General features: G+C 46.3%; 1 protein-coding gene across 2 annotated transcripts; it reads right to left on the bottom strand.

Moving 5' to 3' along the window:
* Nucleotides 1-6,177: 6,177 nt before the first annotated feature.
* LOC136477586 (uncharacterized) lies at nt 6,178-11,108 on the bottom strand. 2 transcript variants are annotated; one of them, XM_066475791.1, is made up of 2 exons: nt 10,898-11,108; nt 6,178-8,753 (listed from the first exon to the last, which is right to left on the bottom strand). In XM_066475791.1, exon 2 carries the CDS (start codon nt 8,394-8,396, stop codon nt 6,483-6,485), a length of 1,914 nt encoding a protein of 637 aa, XP_066331888.1. In that variant the 5' UTR covers nt 8,397-8,753; nt 10,898-11,108; the 3' UTR covers nt 6,178-6,482. The 2 variants fall into 2 exon arrangements, with proteins under 2 accessions (XP_066331888.1, XP_066331887.1); XM_066475790.1 differs by having other exon boundaries at nt 10,768-11,108.
* Nucleotides 11,109-14,376: the final 3,268 nt, after the last annotated feature.

Here is a 14,376-nt window from a genome sequence, read left to right on the forward strand (position 1 = left end):
ATAGAAGTAAAGGGGTATTAGGACTGTCACAAAAAGCATACATAGAAAAAGTCTTAAAGAAATTCAGTATGCACAAATGTAGTCCCTCACCTGCTCCTATAGTCAAGGGCGACAGATATGGGGATTTTCAATGCCCTGGGAACCAATATGAGATCGATCAAATGAACGTGGTTCTATATGCTTCAGCTGTCGGAAGCTTGCAATATGCTCAAGTGTGTACGCGCCCTGACTTGGCATTTATTATCGGGTTACTTGGCAGATTCCAGAGCAATCCTGGAATAGAACACTGGAAATTGGTAAAGAAAGTCTTGCGTTATTTGCAAAGAACGAAAGGCCTCATGATGACGTATAGAAGATCGGATTCACTCCATATAGTGGGATATTCAGATTCTGATTATGCGGGAGATAATAGAAAATCCACGTCTGGATATGTGTTTACTCTCGCAGGGGGAGCTATTTCATGGAAAAGCTCAAAGCAAACCGTCACTACATTGTCCACAATGTATGCCGAGTTTGTAGCGTGTTATGAGGCAACGGGGCAGGTGAACTGGCTAAAGAAGTTCATACCCGGTTTAAAGGTGGTTGACGACATCAATAGACCACTGAAGTTATACTGCGATAATAATCCAGCAGTATAGTATGCTCACAACAATAGGTCAAGTGGTGCTGTCAAACACATTGACATAAAGTATTATGTTGTGAAGGATAAAGTCCGGGATAAAATGATAAGTCTTGAGCATATAAGTACCAAAAAGATGCTCGCGGATCTGCTTACAAAAGGCTTACCACCCAACGTGTTCAAAGAACATGTAGCCGGCATGGGTTTAAGGGAAAGCCTATGATTCCTGGACTATAAAGGGCCCAAAAGTTAAAGTAACTATTTTAGATCAGAGACGTGCATTATAGCTGTTAAATCTATCCGTGATTGACCGTGACGATGAAACATGCTCTATGCATCATCTGTGAAGAAATGAGTAAGGATAAAAGGATTGAAGTTTAAAGTTTAAAGATAAAAGTAATAGTGAGATCAAGGGGGAGAATGTTAGATTGATCTCCCAGCCAATAAGCCCAACGGCCTATTGGGCCTTGGTCACGCGCCCTGATCGGGGGCGCCCAACCCTACATGGTTGGTGGGCCCCCGTCGCACTGCGCTATATAAAGTGATGGGGGCCGGCGGCTCGAGGTACGAGGTTCACCGTGAGTCGCAAACCCCACCGACAAACCCTAGACCGATCTGAGAGGGCGCGCAGCCAGCGACGGGAAGCTCCACTGACTTCACCATCGTCACTGCCACACCATCCGTCTGCATTGCATCGACGTCTGTGCCACCTCTACTCCACCCGTCGCTGCTCGTGCGCAGACCTTCATCACCGAACCTGAGATGGCCGGCTCTAGTTCATCCGCGACTCCCTCCGAGGGCTCAGGTTCAACACCAACACCTCTCTCTTTATCTCTCCTATCTTCCCCCTCTGTTCATCCCGTATTCAAAGAAACAAACCCTAAGATCTACTGCTGGATGATCTAGAGAGTATAACACATCGTTGTATGCAATCCGCTTGTGCGGAAAAACAAGGGGCCCGGCCCCCGTAGTGCCAGACGGCCAGTTGGTTACATATGGGCAGCCAAAAAGAAGCAGTGCTATATTATGAGCTTGATCCCATGAAGAATGTACCCCTGTCATTCCAAGCCAGTGGGCTCAGGAGTCCCCTGATGTGATAGTTCATAAACACATGCTCCATCAGGAGCAAAATGTGTTCTTGAGAATCATCACCTGATAATTCCGCAGAGTGTACCAATAAGTAAAGTTTGATTGTTACACACCGATCTAAGGATTCGCCTTTGAAAATGACTTTTAATAAAGGCAGGCACTCAAAAGATCCGATTCTATAAATAGGTTAACAAAGACGGTTGTTCTGAGGGTCCGTCTCTAAAAATAGTTGTCCCACCATAACTTTTTCATATGAATTCAGACGAAGACAAACTTTACATCAAAATTGTAGAGCTCTATGCGATCTAAAAGGATCAAGATGCCCAAGAAGGGGAGTGAATTGAGCTAATTCTAAATCTCTTTGCAATAATTAAGTCCTACGGTTAGCCTAATTAACCCCTTGTGCCTAAAAAGTGTTTCTAATTGTTCTACCGCACAAAAGACTTGTAACCTATGTTCCAATCCTACTCTAGCATGGCAATTCTAAGAATGTAAATGACAAGAATTGAATTGCTCAAAGTAAATGCTCAAAGTAAAGAGAGGAGCAAGAATGCGACGATGTTTTGCCGAGGTATCGGAGAGTCGCCACTCCCCACTAGTCCTCGTTGGAGCACCCACGCAAGGGTGTAGCTCTCCCTTGATCCACGCAAGGATCAAGTGCTCTCTACGGGTTGATTCTTCGACACTTCATCGCGGTGAATCACCCACAACCGCTCACAACTTGAGTTGAGTTATCGACAAGCTCTCCGGATGATCACCAAGCTCCCACTCACCACCAAGCCGTCTAGGTGATGGCGATCACCAAGAGTAACAAGCACGAACTCTCACTTGACCACGACAAGCCTATGAGAAGGGTGGATGCACACTTTGCTACTCTTGATCTCACTAATGAGGGCTCTCTTTGGGATTCTCAAATCTCAATCACCTCACTAGGACATTGCTCTTCTTGGCACTCTCTAAGGTGTTTCTCAGCTGTTGGAATGAGCAAAAGTGCCCCCCACACACGAGTGGAGGTGGTATTTATAACATGGGCTGAAAACGAACCGTTATGTGCCTCTGCGGGGTGACCGGACGCTCCGGTCATGTTGACCGGACGCTACGGTCAGTACACCCTGAACTCCAGTGTTTAAAGTGTGACCGGACACGTCCGGTCGTGATTTTCCCTGTCTGGAACCTTACTGGAGTCGACCGGACACTGGCTCTCAGCGTCCGGTCGCGCCAGACGATTTCACCTTGGTCAAATGAACTGACCGGACTCTGCGCCAGCGTTCGGTCAACCCGGAACCAGCGTCCAGTCAGTATTTGACCCCCCATTCACTTCCAACTCTCGATCATATGTGAATGCAGTTTGTTCCATTGGATCTAAGGGCTGTTTTGGAGCAACCTAGTGCTAGTTTTAACAAGTGTGCACCACACCTAACTCACTAGACTCACCTAGGTCAATCTACCCATCCATACCCCCTTAATAGTACGGTCAAAGGAAAAACAAAGTTCTAAACTACTCTAAGTGTCTCTCCAACTCCAAACGACACTTAGAACCAGTACATCCTTAACCTTGTCGTCCATCCTTTGAAAACCGAAACGATTTCCATCGTAGGGGCATGACCACCTTGATTGTCCAATCGATCTCGATTACCGTGACCTAACTTAATTGCTTCTGCAAAACACACGTTAGTCACAGTAATCACGTATTGTCATTAATCACCAAAACCCAACTAGGGGCCTAAATGCTTTCACGATCTACAACTTTGTACTCCCTCTGTCCAAAAAAAGCAATTCTCGCTTTTCGAGAAGTCAAACAATTTGAATTTTGACTAAATTTATACAAAAAATACTAACATTCATGATACAAAATAAGTACCATTAGATTAGTTATAAAATATATTTTCATAATAAATTTATTTGGAGACATAAATGCTAATACTCCTTCCATTCCAAATTATAAGTCATTACAAGAATCCTGGAGAGTCAAAGCATTTCAAATTTGAACAAAATTATAGAGAGAATTATAAAGATTTTTGACATCAAATAGGTATACTATAAAAATATAATTGATGAAGAATCTAATGATACTTAGTTGTCATCATAAATGTTATTATCTTATCATATAAATTTGGTCAAACTTAAGATGCTTTGACTCTCCAAGATTCTTGAAGTGACTTGTAATTTGAAATGGAGGGAGTACTATTTACTATAGACTTGATCAAACTTGAGCTAGTTTCACCGGCACTGATCACATAACTGCATTCTTTCATGGACGGAGGGAGTAGTAGATAATTTTTTTATTTGAAACTGTTGACATGAAATGAAGTTTTTATGTTCAAACAAAAATATCATTTAAGCTATCAAAACTTAGAATTTAGAATTTTCGAACAACCTCTGATGTTGACATGATCTACACAAAAGTTATATTTCTCAATACGGCCAATAACTTTGTAGTTCACATGTTTTTTATTTCAAGTCATTTAGATTCCTGGATATTTGTTTTATGTTCTAAGATTTAAAATTTTAAAATCTAGAAATTTCAAATGAAAATAAGATGTTAACATGATCTATACCAAACTTGTAACTGTCAATGTAGTTTGCAACTTTGCAGTTGACAAGTTTTTTATTTGAAAACATCTAGAGTCCCAAATGTTAGTTTCAAAATTCTTAGATTTGATATTCAAATTTTTTAAAATTTCAAACTATCACGGATGGAGACACACCCTATATCAGAATTATAGAGCTTGACAAGATATAAAACTTTGTAGTTGAAAAGTTTTCGTTTGAAATAACTTAGGGGCTAAAATATTAGATACAAGATTACAGAATGTTCATAAAAAAAATATAGTGTCCTATGTGTACGCACAAATGACTGTTTAGTGCAATGGTAGAGAGATGTGTAAGAAGTTGTGGGTTTGTATCTAAAAACACTTGTCTGTAGCCATTAACAGAGACCAAAAAAAACTTGCAGTAGTGTTTCTACCACCGTCATTGCCACTGCGGCTAGCTTTGGCTGCTGCCGCTACCCTAATCTTCTTTAGGCACACCTAGTACGGCATTGTAGTTCATTTGAGCCTAGTATGAAACGAAGAGATAGTTTTTCTCTCTCTTTTTCGATAGTTTTTCTCTCTTATTTCTTTTTTGAGTAAGCAAAATGTTGAGACGGATCTCTATGAGCTAGTTAAGATACCACAACTGGAGATGCCATGAGTCTGGTAGCACTGGAATTCAAGCAAAATCCACAAAGACGTTGCAAAGACCAATCCAAATTCTAGTAACAAACACAAAATAATCACTAGGGCAGCATGGTACTTGTAGCTCTCATCAAATACCATAGTAAACACAAGGGTAAAGTCCAATTTACACTCTCCAATTTTCACCAAAGTCCGGATTTCAACCTCGAACTTCAAAACCGGATAACTTTGGCCCTCCAACTCTTGAAACCGTTCAACTCTCAACCTTCTGGGCGGTTTTGTGGATGAACAGTAACTTTTGGTATTTTCGGGAGGCATTAAAATTTTATATTATTTTTTCGAGCATCTTAACGTCCTCAAATGAAAAAACTCAAAACTACAAAGTTGTAGATCTCATCGAGGTCTACAATTTACATATAAAAATTATCTTCATCCGATATCGTATTGAAGAGTTTTCTATTTTTTGAAATTTGAGTCTCATCACACGACAAAATATGGTGCTGAAATTTTATATTATTTTTTGAGCATTTTAACGTCCTCAAATGAAAAAAATCAAAACTACAAAGTTGTAGATCTCATCGAGGTATACAATTTACATATAAAAATTATCTTCATCCGACATCGTATTGAAGGGTTTTCTATTTTTTGAAATTTGAGTCTCATCACGCGTTGTTTTGTCGCGTGATGAGACTCAAATTTTAAAAAATAGAAAACACTTCAATACGATGTCGGATGAAGATAATTTTTATATGTAAATTGTAGACCTCGATGAGATCTACAACTTTGTAGTTTTGAGTTTTTTTCATTTGAGGACGTTAAGATGCTCAAAAAATAATATAAAATTTCAGCACCATTTTTGTCGCGTGATGAGACTCAAATTTCAAAAAATAGAAAACCCTTCAATACGATGTCGGATGAAGATAATTTTTATATGTAAATTGTAGACCTCGATGAGATCTACAACTTTGTAGTTTTGAGTTTTTTCATTTGAGAACGTTAAGATGCTCAAAAAATAATATAAAATTTTGGCGCCTCCCGAAAATATCAAAAGTTATTGTTCACCCGCAAAACCGCCAGAAGGTTGAAAGTTGAACGGTTTCGAGAGTTGGAGGGCCAAGGTTATCCGGTTTTGAAGTTTGAGGTTGAAATCCGGACTTTGGTGAAAATTAGAGGGTGTAAATTGGACTTTACCCTAAACACAATAACCATCTGCAGCGAAACGTGTTACTGAAAATCATCATCTGATAATTCAGCACAGTGTAGCAAAGTTTGACTGTTACACATTGATCTTATTCACAACAGCAACAGCAACAGCAGTAAAGCTTTAGCATCCCAAAAGCTTTCGGACCTGCTACGAATAATTCAACCATATACAAGCCCCAACAAATTCATGTCTTCACCCTTGATGTTGATGACACGAGGGAAACAAAATTAACCTAAATTTCACCATACAAGTTCGATCTGGAGACAAGAAAATGTTTTATACACAAACAATAATCTGACAGCTATAACAGAAAAAGGCAAATTTTCTCTCTTTTTTTAAGAAAAAAGAGCTGTAGAAGTAGAAATCGAGCCTCAAGCGCTGCCTGTTTAAATCAGAGCTTGTCGACGTCGACGTTCCTGAAGCTCCCGCCAAGCAACGACAGGAGGCCACCGCCGTGCACCCTCCCTTCGGGGACGGCGACCACCCCTCCCTCTCTGCTCGTCTCCGATGGCTGCACTGCTGCCGCCGTCAAGGATTTCATAGAGTGGGGGACCAGCACCTGGGGAGGGATCAGCTCCTGCCTCCTCGTCGCCGCCTCAGGCGAGCCGCCGCAGTCCGACACCGTGCTCACGCCCGACGACGAGTAGTCGCTGTTTATGTTCGCCGCGCTGGCGGACCGAACGATGCCGTGGAAGAGGCCCGGCCCGATCATGCCGCCGCCGCCGCGGCGCTGCTGCGAGGCCACCAGCGTGCCGTGTGCCGCGCAGAGCCCGCTCCGGCCGCGCGCGAACTTCTCGCAGCCGCCGCCGAAGTTGCACCGCTTCCCGCCGCCGTGGGCCTTGCAGTACTCGGTGCTCCCTTGCGCGCTCTTGCCGCACCCGTCCACCCTGCACCGCCTGCCACCGCCGTGCTTCACGCAGCGGTCCGTGCGCCCGCGCGCGCTCTTGCTGCACCCGGGCACCGCGCACCGCTTCCCGCCGCCGTGCGCCACGCAGAAGTCCGTGCCGCCGTGGACGCTCTTGGGGCACACGCCGCCGCCCTCGTACATGCACCGCTTCCCGCCGCCGTGCGCCTTGCACAGTGGCGTGCTGCCTTCGGCCCCCTTGCCGCACCCCTCGAAGACGCACCGCTTCCCGCCGCCGTGCGACTTGCAGTACAGGGTGCTGCCCTGCGCTCCCTTGCGGCAGTCCGGGAACTGGCACCGCCGCCCGCCGCCGTGAGAGATGCACAGCCCGACCCTTCCCTCGGCGCTCCTGATGCAGCCCTCGACCGCGCACCTCTTCCCGCCGCCGTGCTTGATGCACCGCCCGGACTTGCCCCGCGCGGCTTTAGGGCAGTCAGGGTAGCCGCACCGTCGGCCGCCTCCATGGGCGATGCAGTGATCCGTCTTCCCTTCCGCACTCTTGGTGCAGCCGAGCTGCAGGCACCGTCGTCCTCCGCCGTGGGCCTTGCAGTAGGCCGTGCGGCTCTCGGCGCCCTTGTGACACCCGGGCTTCTGGCACCTCTGCCCGCCGCCGTGCGCGATGCACAGGCCCGACGCGCCTCGCGCGCCCTTGGAGCACCCTTTGAACCTGCACTTCTTGGGATGCCGGCGTTGAGCCTGCTGTCCAGGATTGCTTACCACGGTCACGACATCAGAGCTCACGCCACCAAATGAAGCCTCCGTCATGGATGCCGAAGGTTCAGGGCTGAGCTGAAAACCGCGGGGATCAGTACCATCATTACTGTCGTCTGCATCATCTAGCAAACCCTGCTCCTCTTCGGCTGTTGAATAGTTTGGCCGAGGCGCGAAGAGCAGCGATGGCATGTAGCCGCCGGAGCTTCTCCTGGCGGACGTGGAGCCCTCATCAACAGTGGAAAAGGAGATGATGGTTCCAGCAGGTACGCCTAAGTGTTTAGTTGCCCCAGCATTTCGCCCCTGATGAATCCCAAGGCTCAGCGCCCCTGGATCAGCGAAGGAGAAGCTCTGGCCAAACAAAGTTACAGGTGGTCTCGACTTGTCTGCTCCGGCAGGCTGCTGCTGATCACAAGAGTTAACGTCCGGGTCCGGAGTCGGACCCAGCCCGAGGACTAGCCTGCATCCATCATCTTGAGAAGGCGCATGAATCGGCCTCTGAAAACCTCTGTGGCCATGGCTGCTGCTACTGTTCACTGCTGAACCCAGCTGGTCTGTGCCAAATGTTATCTGACTCTGACCATGGCTACCCGTTGTGTAGCTCGTCACTGAGAAACCAATTGACACTGCAGAATCATCCATGAGAGCCTGGTTTCCGCGGTGGAGGACACCCGCGAAACCGTTATTCATCTAGGCTGAGTACTTGAAAAATACAGTGAAGGTGGTGGACGAACAACAATGAGGAGAGTGTATTTCTGCACAGTGAGATCAGTGGTTTACTTTACTGATCTCTTGTATGTGCACAGTCGAGTAGACGAAGTGAAAGAATATCAGCAGCAGTGAAGTACCATCTGATCCACCGCTAACAAAGCCAGATGTGTCTGCCCGGTCCATTACTGTCTTGCTCCAGTATAAAAATTGTGATCCAGGAGGTACTTGACCTCTCTGATAGACTAAACTGTATACTTATGTTCACTGACAGTTGATCATCAATAAGACGCAGAGGAAGCCAAGGTGCGCTGCCATCGAATTCTTCAGACTACAACACTGCAAAAAGGAGTAGAAACACCGTTGGGATTCTGTTCTAGAAAAAACTTAGGTCCCATTTGGCATGCAAAAATTTCACAACAGCATATAATTACTATCCCGTGAAATTCTTGTACTCCAAATATGGTGCTCAATAAGTAAGAATGGTTTATTATTATTATTTAGGGTTCATAGTTGACACCATCCACCAAGTCATGCAATTGAACTTAACCATAGAACTACGTAAGGAAAATCTCTATTTACCGCACTTGAGAAAATGATTCATTATAGTAGCGCCAGTAAACAGAGAACAGCCAATCATAATTAGGAAGAACGTTGACCAGGATTTTTTTTATCAAAAATAGATCTATATTTTGTTGGCAGACCACAAAGTGTATGGTACACTAATAATTGAAGGTAAAAAAAAAGTAAAACAACAAGTGGCCTAACTATTCTACTTGCGTTTGATATATGGCTTTTATTTTTCCCGATAATTAACTTTACCTTGGGTGCTAGAGTTAGTTTTGATGAATGGATGAAGAAAAAAAAGATGCCAAGCACAGCATGAGCCTGAGACAAAAAAATCATTGAGGACCACCATGATTACTTGAGAACAAGAGTTTGTGCAATAGGTAGGCATGTTAAAATCTTCGGTTCTCCAAAAGAAGAAACGTTGACATCTCGGCTGAACAAGTTGACTTTCCTAGCTATCGATCCCTAGATAGGTTGTGGCGTTATGCAAACAATTTTGAGAGAAAAAAAACAAATGGATATCACATAGCTTAATGCACGATTGTTCATGAATCAGTCAGTGATGATGATACCAGCCCGTACAAACCTTCTTGCAGAAGTACATAATTAAGGTCTGCTCAGGTCATACGTACTGTATGCCTAAAACCGTAAAAGGAAAATTCCTATACGTTACGAACAGCTGGCCAGCTGGGTCAGAGCTCATACCCTTGAGCAAATTTTCTAAGACAATAGGAAGAGCGATCCAGTTGACTCGACGATGCAGCGATTCCAATAGCCGCGGAAAAAGAATATCAGGGCCATGAGAATCAGTTCTTTTCAGCGAAAACTAGTTGGCGTCCCCCAAAAAAAAAGTGAAATCAGACATGGGAAGTTCGTAGAGATCATGCAAAATTATGCTAATTGCAAAAGAAAAAAAAGTTCAGGTTAAATTTGAAGTTCTCAAAAGGAAAATCTAAACTATAATAGTATTCTACGTAACACTTGTTCCCAAAAAAACCTTGAAAGTGGGAAAAATGAATCAACCTTGAAAATAGGAGCAGAGCAAAATTGGAACACACCGAATTGGGCTACCTACCGACACATGCCATGAACAAAGTTTACTAGTTTAGAGAAGGGATATGCTGCCGCTTGCCGGAAATGGAGAAAGGATAAAGATTCTTCGCTTTGGTTTTGAAAAAAGAGAGGTACTACTCCAGTCTTGATTTAGGAACAATTTCAGAAAGAAATCAAAACGGGAAAATAGTTAGCGTAAACCTCGGTACACTCGCACACCTTCATCGGAGACGGAGAGAGAGATACCAGTGGCCAAAACCTGGTCTCCCGCAAATCGCGAGCAGTATCTGGCCAAAACCTGAAGAGCAGTCCAGAGCTCGAGCAGCATGGGCCTCCCCTCAGAGCCACCGAATTCACGCTGCAACTCCGGTGACCACTCAACACGAGACGGGGCCGGGACGACACACACAAACAGAGGACAGGACAGATCTGAATGAACCGAGCAGCAATTGCTTAGCCGTGGGCATCCATGGCAGAAACCTCAAAACCCTCGAATCAGCGGTCGGAATCCACAACCACCCTCCCGCAAAAGCTACCGTACTGCACATGCATGCCTAGCGTGCCTAACCAGGGCTGCTTGCTTAGGCTGTACGTATCTGCGCTGCGAAACGAGAGGAGAAGAAGAATTGCGGCCGCGGGGCCATGGCAGAGAGCATGCAATACAACGCCGAGCGGAAGGAATCTTGGCAAGGAAACAGAGGCGGAGAAGAAAACAGAGGAAGACAATCACCTTGCATCCCAGCGGCCAGCGCCAGCGGAGAGAATCACAATCACAGGCGCGCAAAGGGAGGCAGAGAGAGAGAAAAGGAGAGGAGGGAGGGAGATTTTATTATGGAGAGGCAGGCAGGCAGGAGTAGTACTAGGGCTGGCTGTGGTGCGGGGAGGGGGGCTCGTGCGAGCGCCCGCGACGTCACATGACGGCGGCGCCTTTCCCACGCGCAGCGGGCAGCGCACCTGGCTCCAGCGACCAGCCGGCGCGTCGCCGCTCCGCTTGGCGGCTGGAGCCTGGAGCCGACGGACGCGGACGGGGTGTGTTTCGCTCGCTGCTCTCGCGGAGTCGCTCGCGGCGTGTGTGGCCTACGTTTATTTGGGGTGCGTCCGCCTGGGTGGATTCCCCCACCTCGCCAGTGCCTGCTTTTGTGGAATTGCGACGGCACATCGGTAGGTTTTGGACGGAAGCTCTGGTGGCGATGTTTTCAGCATCTCCCTCCTTCTGCCTCTCTCCCGAAGAAAGTCTTTTTCTCGTTCTTGAAAGTTGAGATCATCATGTTGCTAGTTTTACCAAAAGTGCTTATATAGTGAATCTGAAACACAAATCTTATGTTTTTTTTTTTGCTATATAATGCCAATGATAATGAGCTATCTATTTTTGTTGGATTTATTTAGTCCTAGCCCAATCTTAAGTTAAATGAATTTCAAGGGCTAAAATAAATGCTAGTGCAATAAATGATTAATCGTGTATGCAAAGTTGATAGGAGATTGACTCATCTTAAATAGATGGTTATTGTGTGCACCTGTTACGGGTGTAAGGCAAGTCACACGTCCGCACGTCTGCCGCGACGTGAATGGGCTAGAGCGGCCAGACCATGATATGAGTGGTGTGGCGCCAATGAAACTTTTGCAGCTCAAAACTCAAAGCGAAAATGATAAGAGTGAGGAACAGCGAACTGAGTGAGGTAAGAGAAATGAGTGGTCGATGGACAGAGAGGGTGAAAGATGAAAGAAAGAAATCTATCACCTTTAATATTAGATATAGATATAAATAGTTTTCGTACTAACTAGCTATTTTTTTCCTTCTCATTTTCTTGAAAAAGAACGAAAGACATTAGTTTTTGCACATTTATCTTCCTTTAATATTCTACTTGATATCCAATTCTTATTTGGGTTCTTTTTCTAGAAAGAAATCTATATAAAGGAACCACTTAGTCCAGCCTATCAGTTGTTGTTGGGGCGTGTATTATCTTTTTTTGTATATAAGTAAGCGCGTTATGCCAGAATTTTCATTCCATTTTTTCATGTTTCTAATTAGTAGCTTGATGCACCACGAGAAAAAAATGCTTTTAGAGGACAACCTCTCTAAGTAACAGAGACGGACACATCTAAAGACTTTGGTTAAGTGGCCTCCAAGTATAAGCATGTCTCTAGTAATCATTTTTAAGACAGGCATCATAAGGGAATTGACAGGGAGTAGATTCTTTTAGAACGGGTGGCGTGCGGGTAGACGGGGTTGCGTAAGAGCGACGTGTGGGTGCAGCACTAGGCAAGATGATGAGGGAAGGCGAAAGTGGAAGGGAATTGATGGGAATACCTTGTTTTGGAACCCCCCCCCCCCCCCAATCAATGTTGAATCGCTTTGGCTCAATTCATGGTAGAAGCTATCCACAAAATCATTGTTTGGTAGCGCTCCTCGGATTCTCGCATGGAGCGGAGTAGCCGAAGCGCTACCAAACAGTCCCTAAACGCGCTGAGATTCATCAACCTAGCTAGGAATCATCATAGCAGCCCTCACCACTATAGATCCTCCCTTCCCTGTGTCGTCTTCCTTGGTCATTGTTGCGGATCTACACTGTCAACAAGCCACTACTCATCACCCACAATGTGGAGCAACAAGATAGAGGGTAGAGAGGAGAGCTATAGGATGAGAAGAGGTAGAGAGGAGTGCCACTAGTATGAGTGGCATGCGAGCAAGTGAGGAAGAGCAACGACGGAGCGCAACACTGAATGAAATGCCAAGGGGGAGGGAGGAGTAGATGTTTTCACTCCCCACTCGACGTAAAAGAACATGAATTGCTCCAACTTGAGTCGAGGGAGAAACTATTGTCGAAATCGCCATTTGGTGGTGCTTCTCGGCTTCCGCATGGAGTCAAAGCGCTAGAGCCCTAAAACATGTCAACATCCATCCACCTAATGTCGGTGTTTCGAACCACCGGCTAGTAAATTTGTATCTGCGCGTCTGGCCCGGATGGTGTGTTCGGAGGACACAATGATTTATACTGGTTCGGGCGGAATGTCCCTACATCCAGTCTGCTGCTGCTCGTGTTATCGGCACTAGTTTGTAGTAGGGGTTACAAACAGGCAAGAGAGGGAGAAGGTCCCAAGTCTCTAGTGAAAAGATCAAACGGAGTTGAGTCTTGTTGAGCTCGTTCAGCTGTGTGCTGGAGCCTCCCCCTTTATGGGGCGTCCTGCTTCCCCTTTTATAGGTGAAGGGGAAGGTGCAGCTTACAGAGAGATAAAAGAGAGAAAATGAGAAAAGCGAGGGAGAAGAAGGCCTCTAGGGTCGCGGCATCCTTCATCTCCTTTATGTGGGTCCTGCACCGGTCCTGTAGATAATGATGGGGATGGCTCCACGTCATGGCCCTGTTCGTCACTGGCATCATATGCAGGCATCGTCAGCCGGTCGTGGCGCTCCACTCCGTTCCTGACGGACGGCATGGTGAACAGGTTACTCCTGTCAGAAACTGTACGGGGATTAAGCAGCACAGCGCCGGCACGCCCGGCACTGTTGGCGATGTGAGCCCCCAGGTATGGTTCATCATGGCCACTGGTCACGTCGAGACTGTGCCCTGCTTCCCTACCAGGTGTCAGAACTTTGACCCTATGGATCATACTCTTAGACCCATAGTGGTTGAAGGCGGTATGGATCCCCGTCGGGTGAGACGGAAACCGACTGCCTGAGGGGTCTAGCGAGACGGAGCCCCGTGCCCTAAGGGGTCTAGCAAGATGAGGCCCGCGCCCTTGGGGTCAGGCAAGACAGGGACCCGTGCCATCGGGGTCAGGCGAGACGGAGCCCGCGCCCTCGGGGTCTGGGGAGACCTTAAATACGTCTTGGACCATCCGGGCGAATTAACGTTCGTGGCTGCTAACTTCCTTCCTCCAGGTATCCCTAATATCGATACCCGACAATAGCCCCCGAGCCTGCGGAGGAATAGAATACTCCTTTGGAGGCTTTTTCAGGAGGGAGGATTCTGAGGGCCTCGGTCTCCCTTGTAGTCCATGAGGTGTCTTGGTAGGGTTGCGATTCCCTTCTGTCGCGATCGAACTCCTTAGAAACATGTAGCTGTGGGATTCGGGGGGGCGGAAAAGATTTCTCTTGATTCCGATCTCTCCCTAGGATCCGATCGATTCGCCATCATCATGCGACCGCGTATTTGGTCTCCTTACGAGTCCAACTTCCCTCGAGCCCCTACGTGTAGCAGGGGTCCAGTCGAGGGGTCAGCTCATCGTGTAATCGTCCTCCCTCAAGTGTTTTTTTTATAAAATGAAGGGGCTGAGTCGTGCTATGTTTTCCTCGATGGACGAATCATGGTGCTCGGTGAGCTGTTAACGGGCTAGTCCAAGT

Source organism: Miscanthus floridulus, chromosome 8, assembly GCF_019320115.1.
Source record: "Miscanthus floridulus cultivar M001 chromosome 8, ASM1932011v1, whole genome shotgun sequence".
Lineage (NCBI taxonomy): Eukaryota > Viridiplantae > Streptophyta > Magnoliopsida > Poales > Poaceae > Miscanthus > Miscanthus floridulus.